General features: G+C 41.1%; 1 protein-coding gene across 16 annotated transcripts in view; it reads left to right on the top strand.

The window, feature by feature from the left end:
- Window positions 1-17,288, top strand: part of obscnb (obscurin, cytoskeletal calmodulin and titin-interacting RhoGEF b) — a 54,471-nt gene that overhangs the window by 11,891 nt on the left and 25,292 nt on the right. For 9 of the 16 annotated variants that reach the window (XM_051069950.1, XM_051069949.1, XM_051069948.1 and 6 more), the window contains exons 16-46: window positions 42-314; window positions 413-679; window positions 778-1,047; window positions 1,145-1,411; window positions 1,576-1,842; window positions 1,959-2,071; window positions 2,165-2,318; window positions 2,398-2,559; window positions 2,691-2,795; window positions 3,621-3,887; window positions 4,707-4,976; window positions 5,139-5,405; window positions 5,541-5,807; window positions 5,906-6,172; window positions 6,276-6,545; window positions 6,635-6,904; window positions 7,048-7,314; window positions 8,368-8,634; window positions 8,789-9,055; window positions 9,277-9,543; window positions 9,847-10,113; window positions 10,338-10,604; window positions 10,893-11,159; window positions 11,484-11,750; window positions 12,065-12,331; window positions 12,638-12,904; window positions 13,675-13,749; window positions 14,343-14,417; window positions 14,915-15,010; window positions 15,671-15,742; window positions 16,823-16,903. In XM_051069950.1, coding sequence (XP_050925907.1) covers window positions 42-314; window positions 413-679; window positions 778-1,047; window positions 1,145-1,411; window positions 1,576-1,842; window positions 1,959-2,071; window positions 2,165-2,318; window positions 2,398-2,559; window positions 2,691-2,795; window positions 3,621-3,887; window positions 4,707-4,976; window positions 5,139-5,405; window positions 5,541-5,807; window positions 5,906-6,172; window positions 6,276-6,545; window positions 6,635-6,904; window positions 7,048-7,314; window positions 8,368-8,634; window positions 8,789-9,055; window positions 9,277-9,543; window positions 9,847-10,113; window positions 10,338-10,604; window positions 10,893-11,159; window positions 11,484-11,750; window positions 12,065-12,331; window positions 12,638-12,904; window positions 13,675-13,749; window positions 14,343-14,417; window positions 14,915-15,010; window positions 15,671-15,742; window positions 16,823-16,903 — 6,825 coding nt within the window. The remainder of the gene's footprint in view (window positions 1-41; window positions 315-412; window positions 680-777; window positions 1,048-1,144; window positions 1,412-1,575; window positions 1,843-1,958; window positions 2,072-2,164; window positions 2,319-2,397; window positions 2,560-2,690; window positions 2,796-3,620; window positions 3,888-4,706; window positions 4,977-5,138; window positions 5,406-5,540; window positions 5,808-5,905; window positions 6,173-6,275; window positions 6,546-6,634; window positions 6,905-7,047; window positions 7,315-8,367; window positions 8,635-8,788; window positions 9,056-9,276; window positions 9,544-9,846; window positions 10,114-10,337; window positions 10,605-10,892; window positions 11,160-11,483; window positions 11,751-12,064; window positions 12,332-12,637; window positions 12,905-13,674; window positions 13,750-14,342; window positions 14,418-14,914; window positions 15,011-15,670; window positions 15,743-16,822; window positions 16,904-17,288) is intronic. The other 7 variants (XM_051069958.1, XM_051069957.1, XM_051069959.1 and 4 more) reach the window with 4 other exon arrangements.

Here is a 17,288-nt window from a genome sequence, read left to right as displayed (position 1 = left end):
GATAAGAAAGCTACTGAAAAGAAGTTCTTATCTCTCTGTAGATGCAGCTGTTAAGTTCCAGAAGAAGCCTGTCAAGGACACATGTGTAGTTCAAGCAAGTGAAAACATTGTTCTGACCACTGAGCTGACCACAGAGAGTGGCAGTGTGAAGTGGTTTAGAGATGGTGTGGAGGTCAAGGAGAGCAGCAAGTATGAGATGAAAAAAGATGGCCGCTCTCGCACTCTGATCGTAAAATCCACCGAAGCCAAAGACAGTGGAATATACTCCTGTCAAACTGCTGATGACAAACTGGAGTTCAAAGTTCAGGTTAAAGGTAGGTCATAGAAAAGTTTATAACCTGATAACTGCTGTGTAGATGTCTGCATCTGCCAGATTCTGCTTCGACATCCAACCCCTCTGTTTTCATTTCAGATTCAGCTTTGAAGTTTGTTGTCCCCTTGAAATCTGTTGATGTGGAGCTGGGGGGCACGTTCAGCCTGATGTGTGAACTAAATCAAGCCTCGGGGGATGTCATCTGGCACCATAATGGTCGTGAGATAAAACCTGGAGGCAGGTACTGCATCAGGACAGACGGCGCCAAGCGGGTTCTCACTGTGACCGGCATGGCTAAGGAAGATGAGGGAGAATACAGCTGTGAATGTCGCAATGACAAGACCTCTGCTAAAGTCTCCTCCAAAGGTAATTCACCATTTAACTAAGATCTGTGGCTAATACTGAAAAATTCACCATTTCAAAGTTGGAACTCAGCTTCATTTTATGTCACTCATTCCTTTCAGCGCCCAGACTGGTGAGGTTGACTGCCAAACTGAACAATGTGGCTGCAATGGAGGGAAAAGATGCCATTTTCAAGTGTGCTGTCACCCCAGCCGACGTCAACGTTAAGTGGTTCCACAACAGTATTCCCGTCACTGCTGGGCTGAAGTATAAGATTGAGCACGGTGGCAACAGTCACTCACTCACCGTCACCTCTGTCACCCAGAAAGATGCTGGAGAGATTAGTGTTGATGCAGAAGGCAAAAGCTGCAAAGCAACCCTGCAAGTGCAACGTAAGACTTTGTATTTAGTGTTAAAATATCTATTTTATGTATGTTGGAGTAATATAATTTCCTTATTAATGTCAACACTTCTGTGTGCCCCATTTAGATGAGCCTGTGACTTTTAAGAAGAAGCTAGAAAACCTGACAGTGGAGGAGCAGAGCGAAGTGAAGCTGGAGGTGGAGCTCAGTAAAGCATCAAATGAAGTCAGGTGGATGAAGAACAGTGTAGTGCTGCAGCCTGCAGGAAACCTGGAGATTCGGGTAGATGGAGCCAAGCAGGCTCTGGTCTTCAAGAGCGTGACTCACGCTGACCGTGGCATCTACTCCTGTGAAACTTTGGATGATAAGACGCAGGCCAAACTCAGTGTAGAGAGTAAGACTTGTCCCTTACATTTGTTTTAAGATACAATATACAGTATTTAAGCACATATCTTAACCCAAAAAGTGTGATGTGTGTTTGGCTATAAATTTTGAGTTATAAGCTAGGACAACATGCCTGCATGCTAACACTCCAACATTTCTTCCTCCTCTCTTCAGTGAAGAAGATCCATGTAATAAAGGGCCTAGCAGAAACCAAGGCACATGAGACAGAGACAGTAACACTTGAGGTAGAACTGAGCCAGGCTGATGTCGATGGCTCCTGGACCAGGGATGGGGCCAAGCTGAGGTCGGGGGCAAACTGCCGTATCACGGCTCTGGGAAAGAAGCACGCCCTTACGTTGTCCAATCTCAAGAGGGAGGATGCAGGAACTATTGCCTTCCATGCAGAGGGCATCCATACTTCTGGGAAACTGATTATCACAGGTAAGGGCCTGTTAGTCCGTCTGGTCCTCTGTCAGTAGTAGTAGTTGGCTGACCAGTTGTCACTTACTGTGTAGTACCAATTAACTTCACGTCCACAATGATTGTTGATTTTACAGAACCTCCAGCAATGATCTCCAAGCCCATGATGGATATCAGTGTTCCTGAGAAGGAGAAAGCTACGTTTGAATGTGAAGTGTCCAGAACAAATGCAGATGTTAAATGGTTCAAGGTGAGAAAGGGTTTGAGCTGTCTGCAGAGTAAAATAACAAGACTGAAAAACTGTATGGAGCATGTGTAACCTTCTGGAAAACATTATCTTCAGGATGATGCAGAACTGAAACCAGGGAAAAACTTCAGCATCCATTCCTCGGGCCGAAAGCGTACTTTGGTCATCAACAAATGCACCCCTGAAGATACAGGCTCTTACATCTGTCGTACTACTGATGACAACACCGCTGCCAAGCTCACTGTCCATGGTAAACATTGTACTGTTACTTAGGGCACAGTTTACTGATACCCATGATATAAAAACATCTTTAAAATGTTTCCCTGCAGCCAGAGAAATCAAGATAATTAAAAAACTGGAGGATGTGGAAGTGATGGAGAAGGAGAGTGCCACTTTCGTCTGTGAAATCTCACACGATGAAGTGGACTGTCAGTGGCACAAAGGGAGTGCTAAACTCAAAGCTGGTGACAACATCAAGATGAGACAGGAGGGTAAGATCTCAAGTGATTTATAATAATGTGCTCATCTACCTGTGCTCTATGCAAAGTTATAGAATCTATCTGAATAATGATAATCACTAATAATATTTTGTTTCTATATGCTGTCTTCTGTCTTATTCCAGGCCGAACCTATGTGTTGCTGTTTAAGTCAGTTTCCCCAGAAGATATGGGTGAGATTAAATTTACAGCTGAGAAGGCCTCTTCAACTGCAAAACTTAAAGTGAAAGGTAAATGAATCAAGGTGTTATGTACTAAAATCACAGCAAATATTGTATATACTGTTGCATGGATTGTTTAACTATTATATCACAATGTACAGATGTGGTTGCAAGTGGATTCTCTATTCATTTTGTCAAAACCAGTGGGATTATAATATTTAGTCTGGTGAGATAGAAAATCCAGTTGCAGCTTGCATTTACATTGTTATGCCTCATTGAGGCCTGATGGCAAAGGGAACACAACTCTTGTGGTGACTAGCTGAGGTCTAGGATCATTTCCCAGGGGTTTTGTCATAGATTTCTTTCTTGATTGAATATAGGTAAACATCTGTGTGATGGTTTATACAGATGACGTCATTGCTCCAGTGATTTTGGACATGTTGAGGTCATTTAATGACTGGAAATCTCTAGACATGTGAAAAAAATCTACCCAAAATTATGCTGAAGGCATAAATACTGGCATACTTTGCTATCAGTTGATCATAAGTTGCTTTAAGTTGCATCAGTTAGTGTCTTGCTGGATGTAATTCAGCAGCTGAGATGTAAACAAAAAATGACTGACACACAGTGGTTCCTATTTAATGTAGTGTGTCATTATAGACTCTGCTGCTTTAGCTTTTGCAAAAAGTGTTGGCACCAGTTATGCATCAAAATCATCAATATGCCATTACATTTCAGCCTCATTTGCTCTGGCTTGACCATAATTCAGTTATGAACATTGCCTGTTCTGTAGTGCGCTTAGGCAAGGGCTTTGGCAAGGCCTTCATAGCCATTAATGTTCCTTTTGTGGCAAACACGATAGTTTTCACTGATTCAGTGTTATTGTTACTGTAGAGCTGCCTGTCAAGTTTGTGAAGAAACTCAGGGATAAGATAGCGATGTATAAGCATCGTGGTCATCTTGAATGCCAAGTGTCACGTGCCAGTGCGAAGGTGAAGTGGTACAAGAACAAGCTGGAGATCAAACCCGGCAAGAAGTACGAAATCAAAAGTGAGGACGTGTACCGAAAACTCACCATCAATGATGTGGACTCCGGAGACGAAGACACATACACCTGTGACGCCACTGATGACAAGACATCCTGCAAACTGCTTGTAGAAGGTAACACCATGGAAGATGACAAAGGTCGATTGTAAACTTAGTGTGAGGTTTAGCAGTTGTAGGGCACTTATGTGTATGATTGTGTAAATACATATACATACTCAAAGTATTCACACAAAACAAGCCATCAGACTCCCAGTCAATGAGGTATTTGTTTGTCTGTCTACCTACAAAATCTATCTGAAAATATTGTACTAATGGGAAATATGGAACATAATGTTGATTTATTTCTTGGCTGTTTTGCAATAAGCCAGACCTGAGAAATGAATTAACATGGAAATTCATATTTCAAGAGAAATTAAAACTGTGCTAACAGGTGTAACAAAACACACAGGAGGGCGAAATGTCACATTGGGCAAAATAAGTAAAAACACCGGTTTTTGTTAATTTCAAGTTAACTGTATAATTTCAAACACATTTCTCACAGTGGATTATCATACAAGAGCTGTAATTTAGCTTTAGCTTTGGGGACCTTGTGCAAACAGGGGCTATTATTAAACAAACATTTTTCAAAGATTACTATAATTTTTATTTTGATTCTTTTCCTATTGCCTGGAATAACAAAAATCTAAAGTGCTCACTCATGTATTACCTAATACCTAATTACCGATTTAAGTTCCTGCAAGTTTAGTTTTATAGCACATGTAAAATATTGGATGCTATTTCTTGATTTCTCACCACTAGAGTTTGACAAGAATGTACAGTAAATGGGATTTGCAGTTTGATTTGGGTCTTTACTATAAATCTACATTACTTTTATTTTACAAAATAATTTCAGTGACTTCTAACTAAAGTGTTTTCTTTTTGTGACCCCTCCAGAGCAGTCCATCAGCATTGTGCGAGAGCTTAGTTCAGTAGAAGTGACAGAACCATTTGCAGCTGTTTTCGAAGTTGAAATCAGTATGGAACTGGTGAAACCTCCTATATGGACACTGAATGGAGTCGCTGTGCAGGAGAGCACTGACGTTGAAATGGAGAAAGAGGGCACTTTGCACCGTCTCACTTTCAAAAAGACCAAAGCATCGATGACGGGACCTGTGCAGTTCACAGCTGGGAAGAGCAAATCTCTTGCTCAACTCACAGTCAAAGGTAAATATGTTCAGCTGCACGTTGATACAATAGTTGGTTATAATGATACAGTACAGTAGTTGATACAGCAGTTGGTTATAATGATTCATAATCTGTTAATACTGATAAATATTTCCAGCAAAGTCCTGTTAAACCTAATCAAATATTGCTCCTCACATTCAGAGCGACCACTTGAGATCGCAGAGCCCATCAAAGATGTGAAGGCCAAAGAGAAAAGCTCTGCCATATTAACCTGCAAGTTTTCCGCACCGCCCAAAGAGGTTAACTGGTTTAAAGGACAGGTACCTCTGACAGCATCAGACAAGTATAACATGAAGCAAGATGCTACAAGGGCTCAACTTACCATTCAGAGGTTAACTGAGGAAGACAGTGGAGAGTACCGCTGTCAGTCTGGACCAGCTGAGACCAAAGGCAAACTTACTGTTGAAGGTACAGTGTGGATATCACAAAACATTTATGCATTGTCTTATTAACACATCTCATAAAGCAGCTGTTTTCAAATTGTTTTGGACTAACATGGTCTTTGAACTAAACTAAAACGACTGTCTTATTTCTTCCATCTAGTGCGTGAAATTAAAATCACCAAGCACATGTCGAACACAGAGGTTGATGAAGACAATGATGCAGTGTTCACATGTGAGATTAACTATGCAGATGAAGAGGCACAGTGGCTTCTGAATGACAAGGTGCTCTTTACTAACGAAGTTAACACAGTCACTCACGAGGGGAAGGTTCACAAGCTCACACTGAAGAACTTGGCACCCCAGGATGGGGGCACTATCACCTTTCAAGTACGCAAGGTGAAAGAGTCTGTTACACTTAAGGTTAAAGGTAAGAACTATCACTCACTATGTTTACAAGCACAAAAAAAGGTTTGTCACATAAAATGATGATGATGACCATTCTTTATGTTCTCAATCGCCCTGCAGAGAAGCGTGCAGTGTTCCTCAAGTCTCTGGACGATATCATCGGAGAGGAGAAAGGCATGATAACTCTGGCGTGTGAGGCGTCTAAGCCCAGGGTTTCTCCCATATGGAGAAAAGAGGGTAAAGTCTTGAAGGCTGGACCAAAGTATGAGCTCCTTCACACGGGCAAGTCCTTGGGACTGATCATCAAGGATGTCACCAAAGATGACGCTGGGGAGTACACTTGCGATCTCGGAACTGAGGTTTCTAAAGCAAAGGTCACTGTAAGAGGTTGGTGCTGTTGTTAGAGATGTACAGTCTTACAGTGTTAGCCTGGATACATATGGTTTTGTTAAGCATCTTCACCACCTTATGTTCTCTGTCCCAAATTTAGAGATTGGCATTGGAATTACCAAATGGCTGAAGTCAGCTGAGGTGAACGAGGGAGAGACATGCAACTTTGAGTGCATTCTGTCTCGTGAGAGCACGGATGAGTGCTCGTGGACTCTTAATGGTAAAACCATTTCAAACGGAGGCCGTTTTAAGGTTATCAGTAAAGGCCGCAAGTACATGCTAACCATTAAGGATGTCACCCCTGCTGATGCTGGTGAAGTGGTCTTCAAAATTAAAGACCTGAGCTCTAAAACAACATTAACTGTTGAAGGTAAGCTTCATATCTATTTGAAGAGACCTTGACAAAGTTACAAAAAGATTAAGGTATTAATATAAACATGTTGTCATCCCTTGGTGCAGGCAGAGCCTCATCTGTGTCCAGAGGACTACAGAACGTTAGTGCTGTTCAAGGGGAAGATGCTGTATTTACCTGTGAGGTGACACAGGCTAGTTCCACAGTAAAGTGGGCCAAGGAAGACAGAGCCATTAAAAAGAGCCAGAAGTATGACATCAGCCAAGAAGATAAGGTCATGAAGCTCACAATCCATAATGTCTCTGCTCAAGACTCTGGAGAGTACAGTTGTGAAGTTGTTGGTGGTGCGACCACCAGGGCCCAACTGGAAATCAAGGGTAAGACGGAAATTACTTTACTTCCATCTTACTGTAGTTCTTATTTTTAGTATGAGCTCAACTTTGTTTGCAGAAACTGTAGAGCAATCTTGCAAATCCAAACGGCGCATATAAATTTTAGTGAGGTTGTTCTCTTTTTACAGAACCAATCCATAAATTCATCAAACCACTAAAGGACAGCCAAGCAGATGAGAAGGGCTCTGTGACATTGCAGTGTGAGACAGCCCAGACCCCATCCGTGGTGATATGGCTTAAAGGTCACACAGAGCTCAAGGCTGGCGGTCGATATGAGATGTCCCAGAAAGAGGGGGTCTTAACTCTCACCATCAAACGTTTGGAGGAGAAAGACACCGATATCTACACTTGTGACGTGGGCACTGCTAAGAGCATGGCAAAGGTGACAGTCAAAGGTAAGGACTTAAGTGTCTATCTGTACAAGGTTGGGGTAAGTTTTTGTCCTGCATAGCCAATTATCTTTATGAATTCTGTTCAAAGAGATAATTGAATAGACATGTCTACAAGGTCTCACCTTTGGAAGATATGATGAGGTTTAGAAGAACATAATTAATGCTAAGTCATTATTTACAGGGTGCTAGGGTGCAAGGATGAAGCTGAGACAATTGCCTTGTTATTGCATTTTGCATATTTTTTGTAACATCTATTGAAGGCTGTCAAGATCTGTGTGCGCCTGTGTTCAGTACTATTTTGTTCCTGTTTAAATTTGGTCATGCCACAGGAAGTGAATGCCATATTGATTTACCTCTTTTTTTGGTTTGGTTTTACTACTACTAAAAGCAACGCTGTGGTTACTGTGGAGAAAACAAAAATATGGGATGTGTTTTGAAGGGGAATTTGCTACATTTGTTTGCTGTGTCAGCCCTACTGTGATCTGTCTAGTTTATAATAGTGCTTAGGTCACTCCCCCCCTGCAGCCAAGTGATATTCAGGTTCTACAGTAGTATATCCTGTAGAATACTGAGAGCTGACTCCAAGGGACTCAAGCAATATCTCTGTGGTTGCTGGGGATCAGAAAGTATATGGGTCCCACATGTCATAGATTAGAAGAATTGTTACTACATATTATGTATTTTTCTATGGAAAATGGTTCTCAGTGCCTTGCTTTGTGAGTGTATTACTAAAGGATCTGCGTAGCTCTTGAGTTCATGCCATTTCTGTCCTCTTTGTCTTGGGATTTGTATGACCGAGAGACTGTTTGCACATTTGCAAAAATATGAATGACATCCATCCAGGTGACCCGTTCACAAATGCACTGTCTTGACTCACTGCATAAATGAATGTTTCCTATGTTCGTTATCTTTTGTGCATTTCATAAAGGGTGATGTTGGACAACAGGAGCATTTCATCATTCATCATCTTCGCCTCTATCGTTTTCCATCCTCCATCACAACCCAACAAAATGCCACAATGTTTATATATTCACCTTGTTGTTCATTTTGTTTTAGCCCTGCCCGCCAGTTTTACAGAAAAGCTCAAGAACCAGGATAAAAAAGAAGGGGAGACTGTGACTCTTCGCTGTGAGTTATCAAAACCTGCAGCTGATGTTCAGTGGAAGAAAGGCTCTGAAATTCTGAAAGCTGGAGAGAAGTATGAGATGAAGCAGCAGGACAGCTCTTTGGAACTTCATATTAAAGATTTGAAAGTTGAAGATAGTGGAGAGTACTCTTGTGTCTGTGGGGATCAGAAGACATCTGCAACTGTGAAAGTCAATGGTATGGATTCAGCAAAGTCTTACAGGAAATGATTATGTTTTATTTCCCAAAAGAGTTCCACGTGTGTTTGTTTTTGTCATGTTTTGTTAAAAGTTTTGTTAAGCTATTTATTTCAACTGATTTTGAGTCAAGTAATGAAAACTTGGTTGCACAGCATTGCCGCCGACCTTCACACAGAAGCTGAAGAACCAGGAAGTCGAGGAGGGAGTCAGCGTTACTCTGCATTGTGAGATCTCTAAACCTGGAGTTCCTGTGGAGTGGAAGAAGGGAGCACAGGTCCTGAAGTCTGGAGAGAAGTACCAGATGAAGCAGAAGGCCTCTGTGAATGAACTCCTGATCAACAAAGTTGTACCAGAAGACAGTGGAGACTACAGCTGTGTGTGTGGAGATCAGAAGACCACAGCTAGCCTCAATGTAAAGGGTAGGAGTTAGTTCCTGGAACATTTTTGAGAAAGTGTATGCAACAGGTTTTTATATGTACATATTTAGACACATTTATTGTGGAATCTCCTATACATGACATTGTCAATTGCAACCTGACAGTGTCTGTTTTGGGGTTCTGTGTCTGTTTTCTGTGTTAAACATTAAAAAAAAATTTGTTATGGCATGCTCCTGACTGCTAACCAACTAATTAATACTCAGCCCAACCAGTGACCTTCAAACAGAAGTTGGAGAGCCAGAAGGCTGAAGAGGGAACCAGCATTACTCTGCGTTGTGAGATCTCTAAACCTGGAGTTCCTGTGGAGTGGAAGAAGGGAGCACAGGTCCTGAAGTCTGGAGAGAAGTACCAGATGAAGCAGAAGGCCTCTGTGAATGAACTCCTGATCAACAAAGTGGTACCAGAAGACAGTGGAGACTACAGCTGTGTGTGTGGAGATCAGAAGACCACAGCTAGCCTCAATGTAAAGGGTAGGGAGAGGATTATTAAAGAGTTTGTCCATGGAATGTATGTTGGAAAATTGCACAGTAACAGATTTTGTATGTATGTATTTAAACACTCATCCAATGTGAGCTTGGATTGGCTCCAGCCTCCCTATGACCCTCAATGGATAAGTGGTATAGCTACTGGATGGATGGATGTTTTTGAGTTGGTATTTATCATGGATTGCGAATTGCCAATGTCTGTCTGTTGTATTCTGCATTTTATACATATGTATTTTTGTGTTGTATGTCAAGGCATGTCACTGACACTAACCAGCTAAAACTTCTCAGCCCAACCAGTGACCTTCAAACAGAAGTTGGAGAGCCAGGAGACTGAGGAGGGAGCCAGCATTACTCTGCATTGTGAAATCTCTAAACCTGGAGTTCCTGTGGAGTGGAAGAAGGGAGCACAGGTCCTGAAGTCTGGAGAGAAGTACCAGATGAAGCAGAAGGCCTCTGTGAATGAACTCCTGATCAACAAAGTTGTGCCAGAAGACAGTGGAGACTACAGCTGTGTGTGTGGGGATCAGAAGACCACAGCTAGCCTCAACGTGAAGGGTAGGAGTTAGTCCCTGGAACATTTTTGAGAAAGTGTATGCAACAGGTTTTTATATGTACATATTTAGACACATTTATTGTGGAATCTCCTATACATGACATTGTCAATTGCAACCTGACAGTGTCTGTTTTGGGGTTCTGTGTCTGTTTTCTGTGTTAAACATTAAAAAAAAAATGTTTGTTATAGCATGCTCCTGACTGCTAACCAACTAATTAATACTCAGCCCAACCAGTGACCTTCAAACAGAAGTTGGAGAGCCAGAAGGCTGAAGAGGGAACCAGCATTACTCTGTGTTGTGAGATCTCTAAACCTGGAGTTCAAGTAGAGTGGAAGAAGGGAGCACAGGTCCTGAAGTCTGGAGAGAAGTATCAGATGAAGCAGAAGGCCTCTGTGAATGAACTCCTGATCAACAAAGTTGTACCAGAAGACAGTGGAGAGTACAGCTGTGTGTGTGGAGACCAGAAGACCACAGCTAGCCTCAATGTAAAGGGTAGGGAGAGGATTATTAAAGAGTTTGTCCATGGAATGTTTGTGGAAAATTGCACAGTAACAGATTTTGTATGTATGTATTTAAACACTCATCCAATGACCTCCCTATGACCCCCAATGGATAAGTGGTATAGCTACTGGATGGATGGATGTTTTTGAGTTGGTATTTATCATGGATTGCAAATTGCCAATGTCTGTCTGTTGTGTTCTGTGTTTGGCTGATTTTATATGTATTTTTGTGTTGTATGTCAAGGCATGCCACTGACACTAACCAGCTAAAACTTCTCAGCCCAACCAGTGACCTTCAAACAGAAGTTGGAGAGCCAGGAGACTGAGGAGGGAGCCAGCATTACTCTGCATTGTGAGATCTCTAAACCTGGAGTTCCTGTGGAGTGGAAGAAGGGAGCACAGGTCCTGAAGTCTGGAGAGAAGTATCAGATGAAGCAGAAGGCCTCTGTGAATGAACTCCTGATCAACAAAGTTGTACCAGAAGACAGTGGAGACTACAGCTGTGTGTGTGGAGATCAGAAGACCACAGCTAGCCTCAACATTAAGGGTAGGGAGAGGATTATTAGAGTTTGTCCATGAATTGGTTTTAGAAAATTGGACAGATCCATGTTTTGTATGTACATATCTAGGCAGTCTCACCCAATGTCAGCTGGGATTGGCTCCAGCCTTCCAGGTGACCTTCAAAGGATGAGTGGTATAGCTACTGGATGGATGGATATTTTCTTTCAGAACCGGCATGTCACAGAATGCAAACTGTCAATATCTGTCTGTTCTGCATTTTATACATATGTATTTTTGTGTTGTATGTCACAGCATTTAATACCGTCTATACTGCATACCAATGACTGCTAACCAACTAATCAATGCTCAGCCCAACCAGTGACCTTCAAACAGAAGTTGGAGAGCCAGAAGGCTGAAGAGGGAACCAGCATTACTCTGCGTTGTGAAATCTCTAAACCTGGAGTTCCTGTGGAGTGGAAGAAGGGAGCACAGGTCCTGAAGTCTGGAGAGAAGTATCAGATGAAGCAGAAGGCCTCTGTGAATGAACTCCTGATCAACAAAGTGGTGCCAGAAGACAGTGGAGACTACACTTGTGTGTGTGGAGACCAGAAGACCACAGCCAGCCTCAACGTGAAGGGTAGGAAGGGGATTTTTAAAGAGTTTGCCCATGGATTGGTTTTTAGAAAATTGGACAGATCCACATTTTGTATGTACATATTTAGACAGTCTCACCAGTTGTCAGCTGGGATTGGCTCCAGCCTTCCCCACAGCTCTAAAGGGATAAGTGGTACAGCTACTGGATAGATGGATGGATGAATATTTTGTTTTGGAGCTGGCATGTCATCACAGATTGCAAATAGTCGATGTCTGTCTATTGTGTTCTGTGTTTTACCAATTTGATACTCTATATACTGCATACCAATGACTACTAACCAGCTAATCAATGCTCAGCCCAGCCAGTGAGCTTCAAACAGAAGTTGGAGAGCCAGGAGGCTGAGGAGGGAACCAGCATTACTCTGCGTTGTGAAATCTCTAAACCTGGAGTTCCTGTGGAGTGGAAGAAGGGAGCACAGGTCCTGAAGTCTGGAGAGAAGTACCAGATGAAGCAGAAGGCCTCTGTGAATGAACTCCTGATCAACAAACTTGTACCAGAAGACAGTGGAGACTACAGCTGTGTGTGTGGGGATCAGAAGACCACAGCCAGCCTCAATGTGAAGGGTAGGAAGAGGATTACTAAAGAGGTTGTTTATGGGATGTTTTTGGAAAGTTGTATAGAACCATGTTTTGTATGTACATATTTAGATATTCTCACTCAGTGTCAGCTGGGATTGGCTCCAGCCTTCCACAACCCTCAAAGGATGTTATAGCTACTGGATGGATGGATATTTTCTTTCAAAATCTGCATGTTGTCACAGATTGCAAATTGTCAATATCTGTCTGTTGTGTTCTGCATTTTATACATATGTATTTTTGTGTTGTATGTTAAGGCATGCTACTGACTGCTAACAAACAAAAACTTCTCAGCCCAACCAGTGACCTTCAAACAGAAGTTGGAGAGCCAGGAGACTGAGGAGGGAACCAGCATTACTCTGCATTGTGAGATCTCTAAACCTGGAGTTCCTGTGGAGTGGAAGAAGGGAGCACAGGTCCTGAAGTCTGGAGAGAAGTACCAGATGAAGCAGAAGGCCTCTGTGAATGAACTCCTGATCAACAAAGTTGTACCAGAAGACAGTGGAGACTACAGCTGTGTGTGTGGGGATCAGAAGACCACAGCTAGCCTCAACGTTAAGGGTAGGAGGATTAGTGATTTTAAACCTCTACAATATATTAAGATGTGTCTTTATAATGTGGAAAAACTAACCAGTTTCTTCCATTTTGTGTTGGAACATATTTTTTTCATTGTTTAGATTTAACCAAGAGTACTTGAAGCACTAATGTTGAATCAATAGAAAATATATTTTTGTTAAACTGATCTTGAGCACTTGTATTGAAGAACTTGCTTTTGCTATGAAATTTTTGTCACTGTCTTTTTTTGAGTTTGCTGGCGCATAAAATATCAGCTTTCTTCCAGCTTTCATGGATATCTTCTTCACATTGTACTCATGAATCACTAGAATGCCTTTCACAGGATTGCTTTTCTGCAGTATGCTATGAGTTTGAATTTTGCCTCTTCTCTGGAAGATTTTTCATCACATCTTTCACTTTTTCTTTTTTTTCCTTTTTTACTGTGCATTTGAGAAAAAAATGTCATTTTAGTTGACTTTGTTTGTTGCTTTTTGTCTGTCTGTCTGTATGTCTTCTGTGTTTGTTTTTGTTGATTGTAATGTCGACCACAGATAACGTATGCATGCTGGTCCATAAACTGTTTTCGTCTATTTAATCAGACAAGCCAATTGATCTTTGTAGTTATCAGCTATGTGTTATGGTGCTTGCTGATTTGTGAAATTATTTTAATTCTCAAGTTCTGCGCCATTTTGTAAGGCAATATTTAGTTATAGTGGTAAAGCATTACAGATAATAAAGTCTGTCACAGCATTCTGAATTGCAACTGTTTTATCTAGCTGTGAAGCTGTCAGCTCCTCCTTCAGCAGCTAAACTGGAAACTAAAAGGCAGGAGACCAGGGAAACAATGGAAGGTACGGAGGGACGGTGGAAATGTGCTGGCTTGATTTACAGCTTTTTGTGCTTTGTCCACCTTGATAATAGCCTTTGTGTTGCCCTGTGCAGGCTGCCCTTAAATTGGCCCTATACTTTGCTTATGCACTGCGAGATAAAACTGTTCCTGTGGCATTATTTCTTTCTGGTTTACCAGATATTTTACTTGGTCGTTCTTGGTCGCTTCTGCAGTATTAAATGTTGCTTCTGTCTGATAATGGGATTTCCTTTTAATTTTTATGTCATTGTTTTATTTGTAGTATATGCACCAAACCAGCAAATGTTTAAAAAAAAACACAGAAAGAAGAAATAGGAACCCTTGTATTTGTGCCAAAAAGTAGCATGATTATACTTTGACAATGTTGTTGGTTGGAGTTAATATCTGCATTATTTACTTGTGTGGCATGGTTTATTGTTACATTGTGTGGTTTGAGGAGATTGAAGGTCTTTGTGTTTGTGGCAGTTATACAGGCTGGGCTCAGCTGCCCATATTAAATACTGTTGGTATGCCAGTGTCACAGATTCCTGCCATTACACTTTATGCAGCATTTCTATGCCCATGTCATATTTTCAGCCAAGACACATGCAGCTCCCTCCATAGCTGCTAAAGACAAACACAACAGGCAGGAGATAAATGGAGCAGTGGAAGGTAATTTTCTGAAGATTATCAACTTTGCTTGTTTATTTGTGCATTTATAATTAATCCATGTGTGCAATGCCTCAAAAATGGAGGCCAAAAGTGAGAAACTGGCTGAGTCTTGGATTCTGACTGGTATTAACAGACAGAAACTTGTTGGGTCATGAATCGGCTTACATAGTGTCTTGTTGTTTCAGGGATTAGGGATTTACCCTACCTTTATATTTGTTACCTAAAATCCATTTCATCTGGCTGCTGGTAAATGTGGCTTCTTTGTTCCCCTGTTCAATGTCATGGTCTATGTCATTTTTGGTGCTTCTGCTCCATTTGAGTCCAGACATCTATGGATTTCTGTGGTCTCTGGATTAATGTGTTGCATGACTGATTGGTTTGGAGACACGTCTTTGTTCCTATCAACTGTTTTAAAAAAAAAAACGTTTAAGACTGAGACTAAGATTGATTGTAAGATATGAGAATCACATGTACCAATATTGTGTTCAACTTCATAGCTGTGGTTCTGCCAGCTACTGAACAGGCTCCTAAACAGCAGCTTCTCAAACAGGAGATTCAGAGAGATTCACAACAGCTTAAAGTGGGAGGTGAAGGTAATGACACACACATTTGCATGGCTTTTGTCGGATACTGTGACATCTGTTCTTACTGGAAGTGTGGCTGCTATTTGTTTTATATATAATTCTCAGGCTTGTATAACTGGAAAATACAGGGGCAGTACAGTTTGGATTTACTGTCTGTGCAGCTTGTTGTGTTGCCTGATGAATGTCTGAAATGTATAAAGAAGGTGACTTTTGTTTTTTTTTATTGGCTTTGACATTTGTTGCTATTCTGTCAGTTACAGTTTGTGGCAAACACTGTTGTTTTAATGGCTTGTTTACTGCTGGTCTGGGTTGAAGGTGGAACATGTTTACGGCAGCACTGGTTTGGATTGTTGCTTTGTGTTAGACCGCTGATAATGATCTGTGAGAGAAGAGAGGAGAGAGGCTTTCATTGTCATTGCATGTAGCTTTATTAATTTTCATTGCTTTCTGTTGTCAGAGATATTTCTTACCCTTGTTTTGACACTTACTATGTGGACATCAACATATTTAATGTGACATAAGGGCATCTATCAGTATGCCAAGTTGTAAACAAGTGATGGTAAACTGGGTTTACTGGTGACTGTGTATGCTTTACTGGCTCTGGTTGGCAATTGTCTTCAGGTAATAAAACTCATGAGATTGTGAAGTTAATGTTGTGTTTTATCCCAGCTGAGAAGACAGCTGCTGGACTATCTGTCAAACAGGATGCCCAGAAGCAGGGGACCAAAGGATCAGTAGCAGGTATGCAAGGATTTGAACTCTTCTTAGCTTCCTGCTTCTTCATTGTTTCCTGCCGCATTGCCCATGCCTTGTGTTACCAAATGCAGGTGTTCATGGTCTGTTGATGCTTTCTACTTTCTGTGGTGTATTAAGCTTGTTGTATGTTTGGCTGTAGCTTATTTGTGTTGCTGTGAGGGGCTGGCAACTGACAAACAATAATAATGTAAAGTAAAATTAGCTCTTAAAGTCATGTTTACAGGATATCACAATATGAATATAGTGAAAGATGGTATAATATTGAATTCTATTGGATATTGTATTGATGTCTGGCTACAGCTGCTATGTGATATTTGTCCTTGCACTGCAGTGTTTCATTTTGTTAACTGTTCTAACTGCTTCTTTTGTTTTTTGATGGAAGTGACATGATGAAATGATGATGAAATTTGTAAGCAGCTATTATCACATTTAGTAGATGACTGTCAGCAGCGGGCATGTTACCTAAGACATGTTGTTCTGTGAATTGTATGGTATATCGTGGCTTGTGACACAGTTTGAGTGCTTAAGATCTATAACGTGTACTCAGCAAATGCTTACTGGATTAATAGACTCTGAAAACAAGATCTGAGGCTGCTTGGGCTCTGTGGGCACCATGTTTCAGGTATGATCAGGCTTAAGGGTTTTATCATAGCAGTTAGGCCATCAAATGCTCCAGCAGCTGTGACATTACAGATTAAAGAGCTTAGCAAAGCTGTGGAAGGTTTGAACCTCGATTAAGGTGTTACCTCACTATACAGAAGAGAATATCCTTTTTATCTGAAATCTACTCATTGATGTTGTTTGGTTGGCATTTGTCACTGTGCTACTATTGTCTCTTAATTGAGAGAAGGCTCTTGGTTATGGCACTGTCTGTTGTTTTTTCACGTGTTGCTGTTGCTTCATGGTGTACTGTGCATGAATGTTTGTATCATCTTCACAAGAAGTGAGGATTTTTGACACGTTCCATTAAAATCCAGTCTCTGTGGTATTTTGATGTCTTGGAAACAGTCTGTTGATTAAGATTTCCAGTTTATGTAAATTAAATTAAAATTTAAATAACTTCAGTTACAGCAGAGAAGTCACCAGCTTCAGCAGTGATCTCCAAAGTTGAACCTGAGAAGCAGGAATCCAAAAAGAGAGCTGAAGGTATGTGGTAGTTTTATATAGAAACTCCAAGAACACATTTTGTAAAGTGTGTAAGTGGAGTTGTGTTTGTATTCCGCAGGTTTTTTTGTATACTGGGGTTTTGCCAAAGCACATTCTTTGATAGCATATGCTACACATCCAGACACAATATCTTTGTGTCTTGAGGGTTTTGCCAACAGTCTGGCTCATTTGTTCTCCTGATGAGTTTATAAATTGCATACTAGCAGTTGCATTTAGTTGGAGTGAATCAATTGCTCTCTGCTGATTTCAGTATTGTTGGTGGTTTTTGTGCAATTTATCAGTTTACCAACATTCTTTGTTCCTTTTTATTCATCTTAAATTCCACTAATATTCTTACGTTTGTGCTGCTCTGTGTTTATCACAG

Source organism: Lates calcarifer, linkage group LG4 (assembly GCF_001640805.2).
Source record: "Lates calcarifer isolate ASB-BC8 linkage group LG4, TLL_Latcal_v3, whole genome shotgun sequence".
In the NCBI taxonomy this organism is placed as follows: Eukaryota; Metazoa; Chordata; class Actinopteri; family Centropomidae; genus Lates; species Lates calcarifer.
The sequence above is the reverse complement of the archived record's forward strand: the minus strand, read 5'-3'. Positions and strand labels throughout refer to the sequence as shown.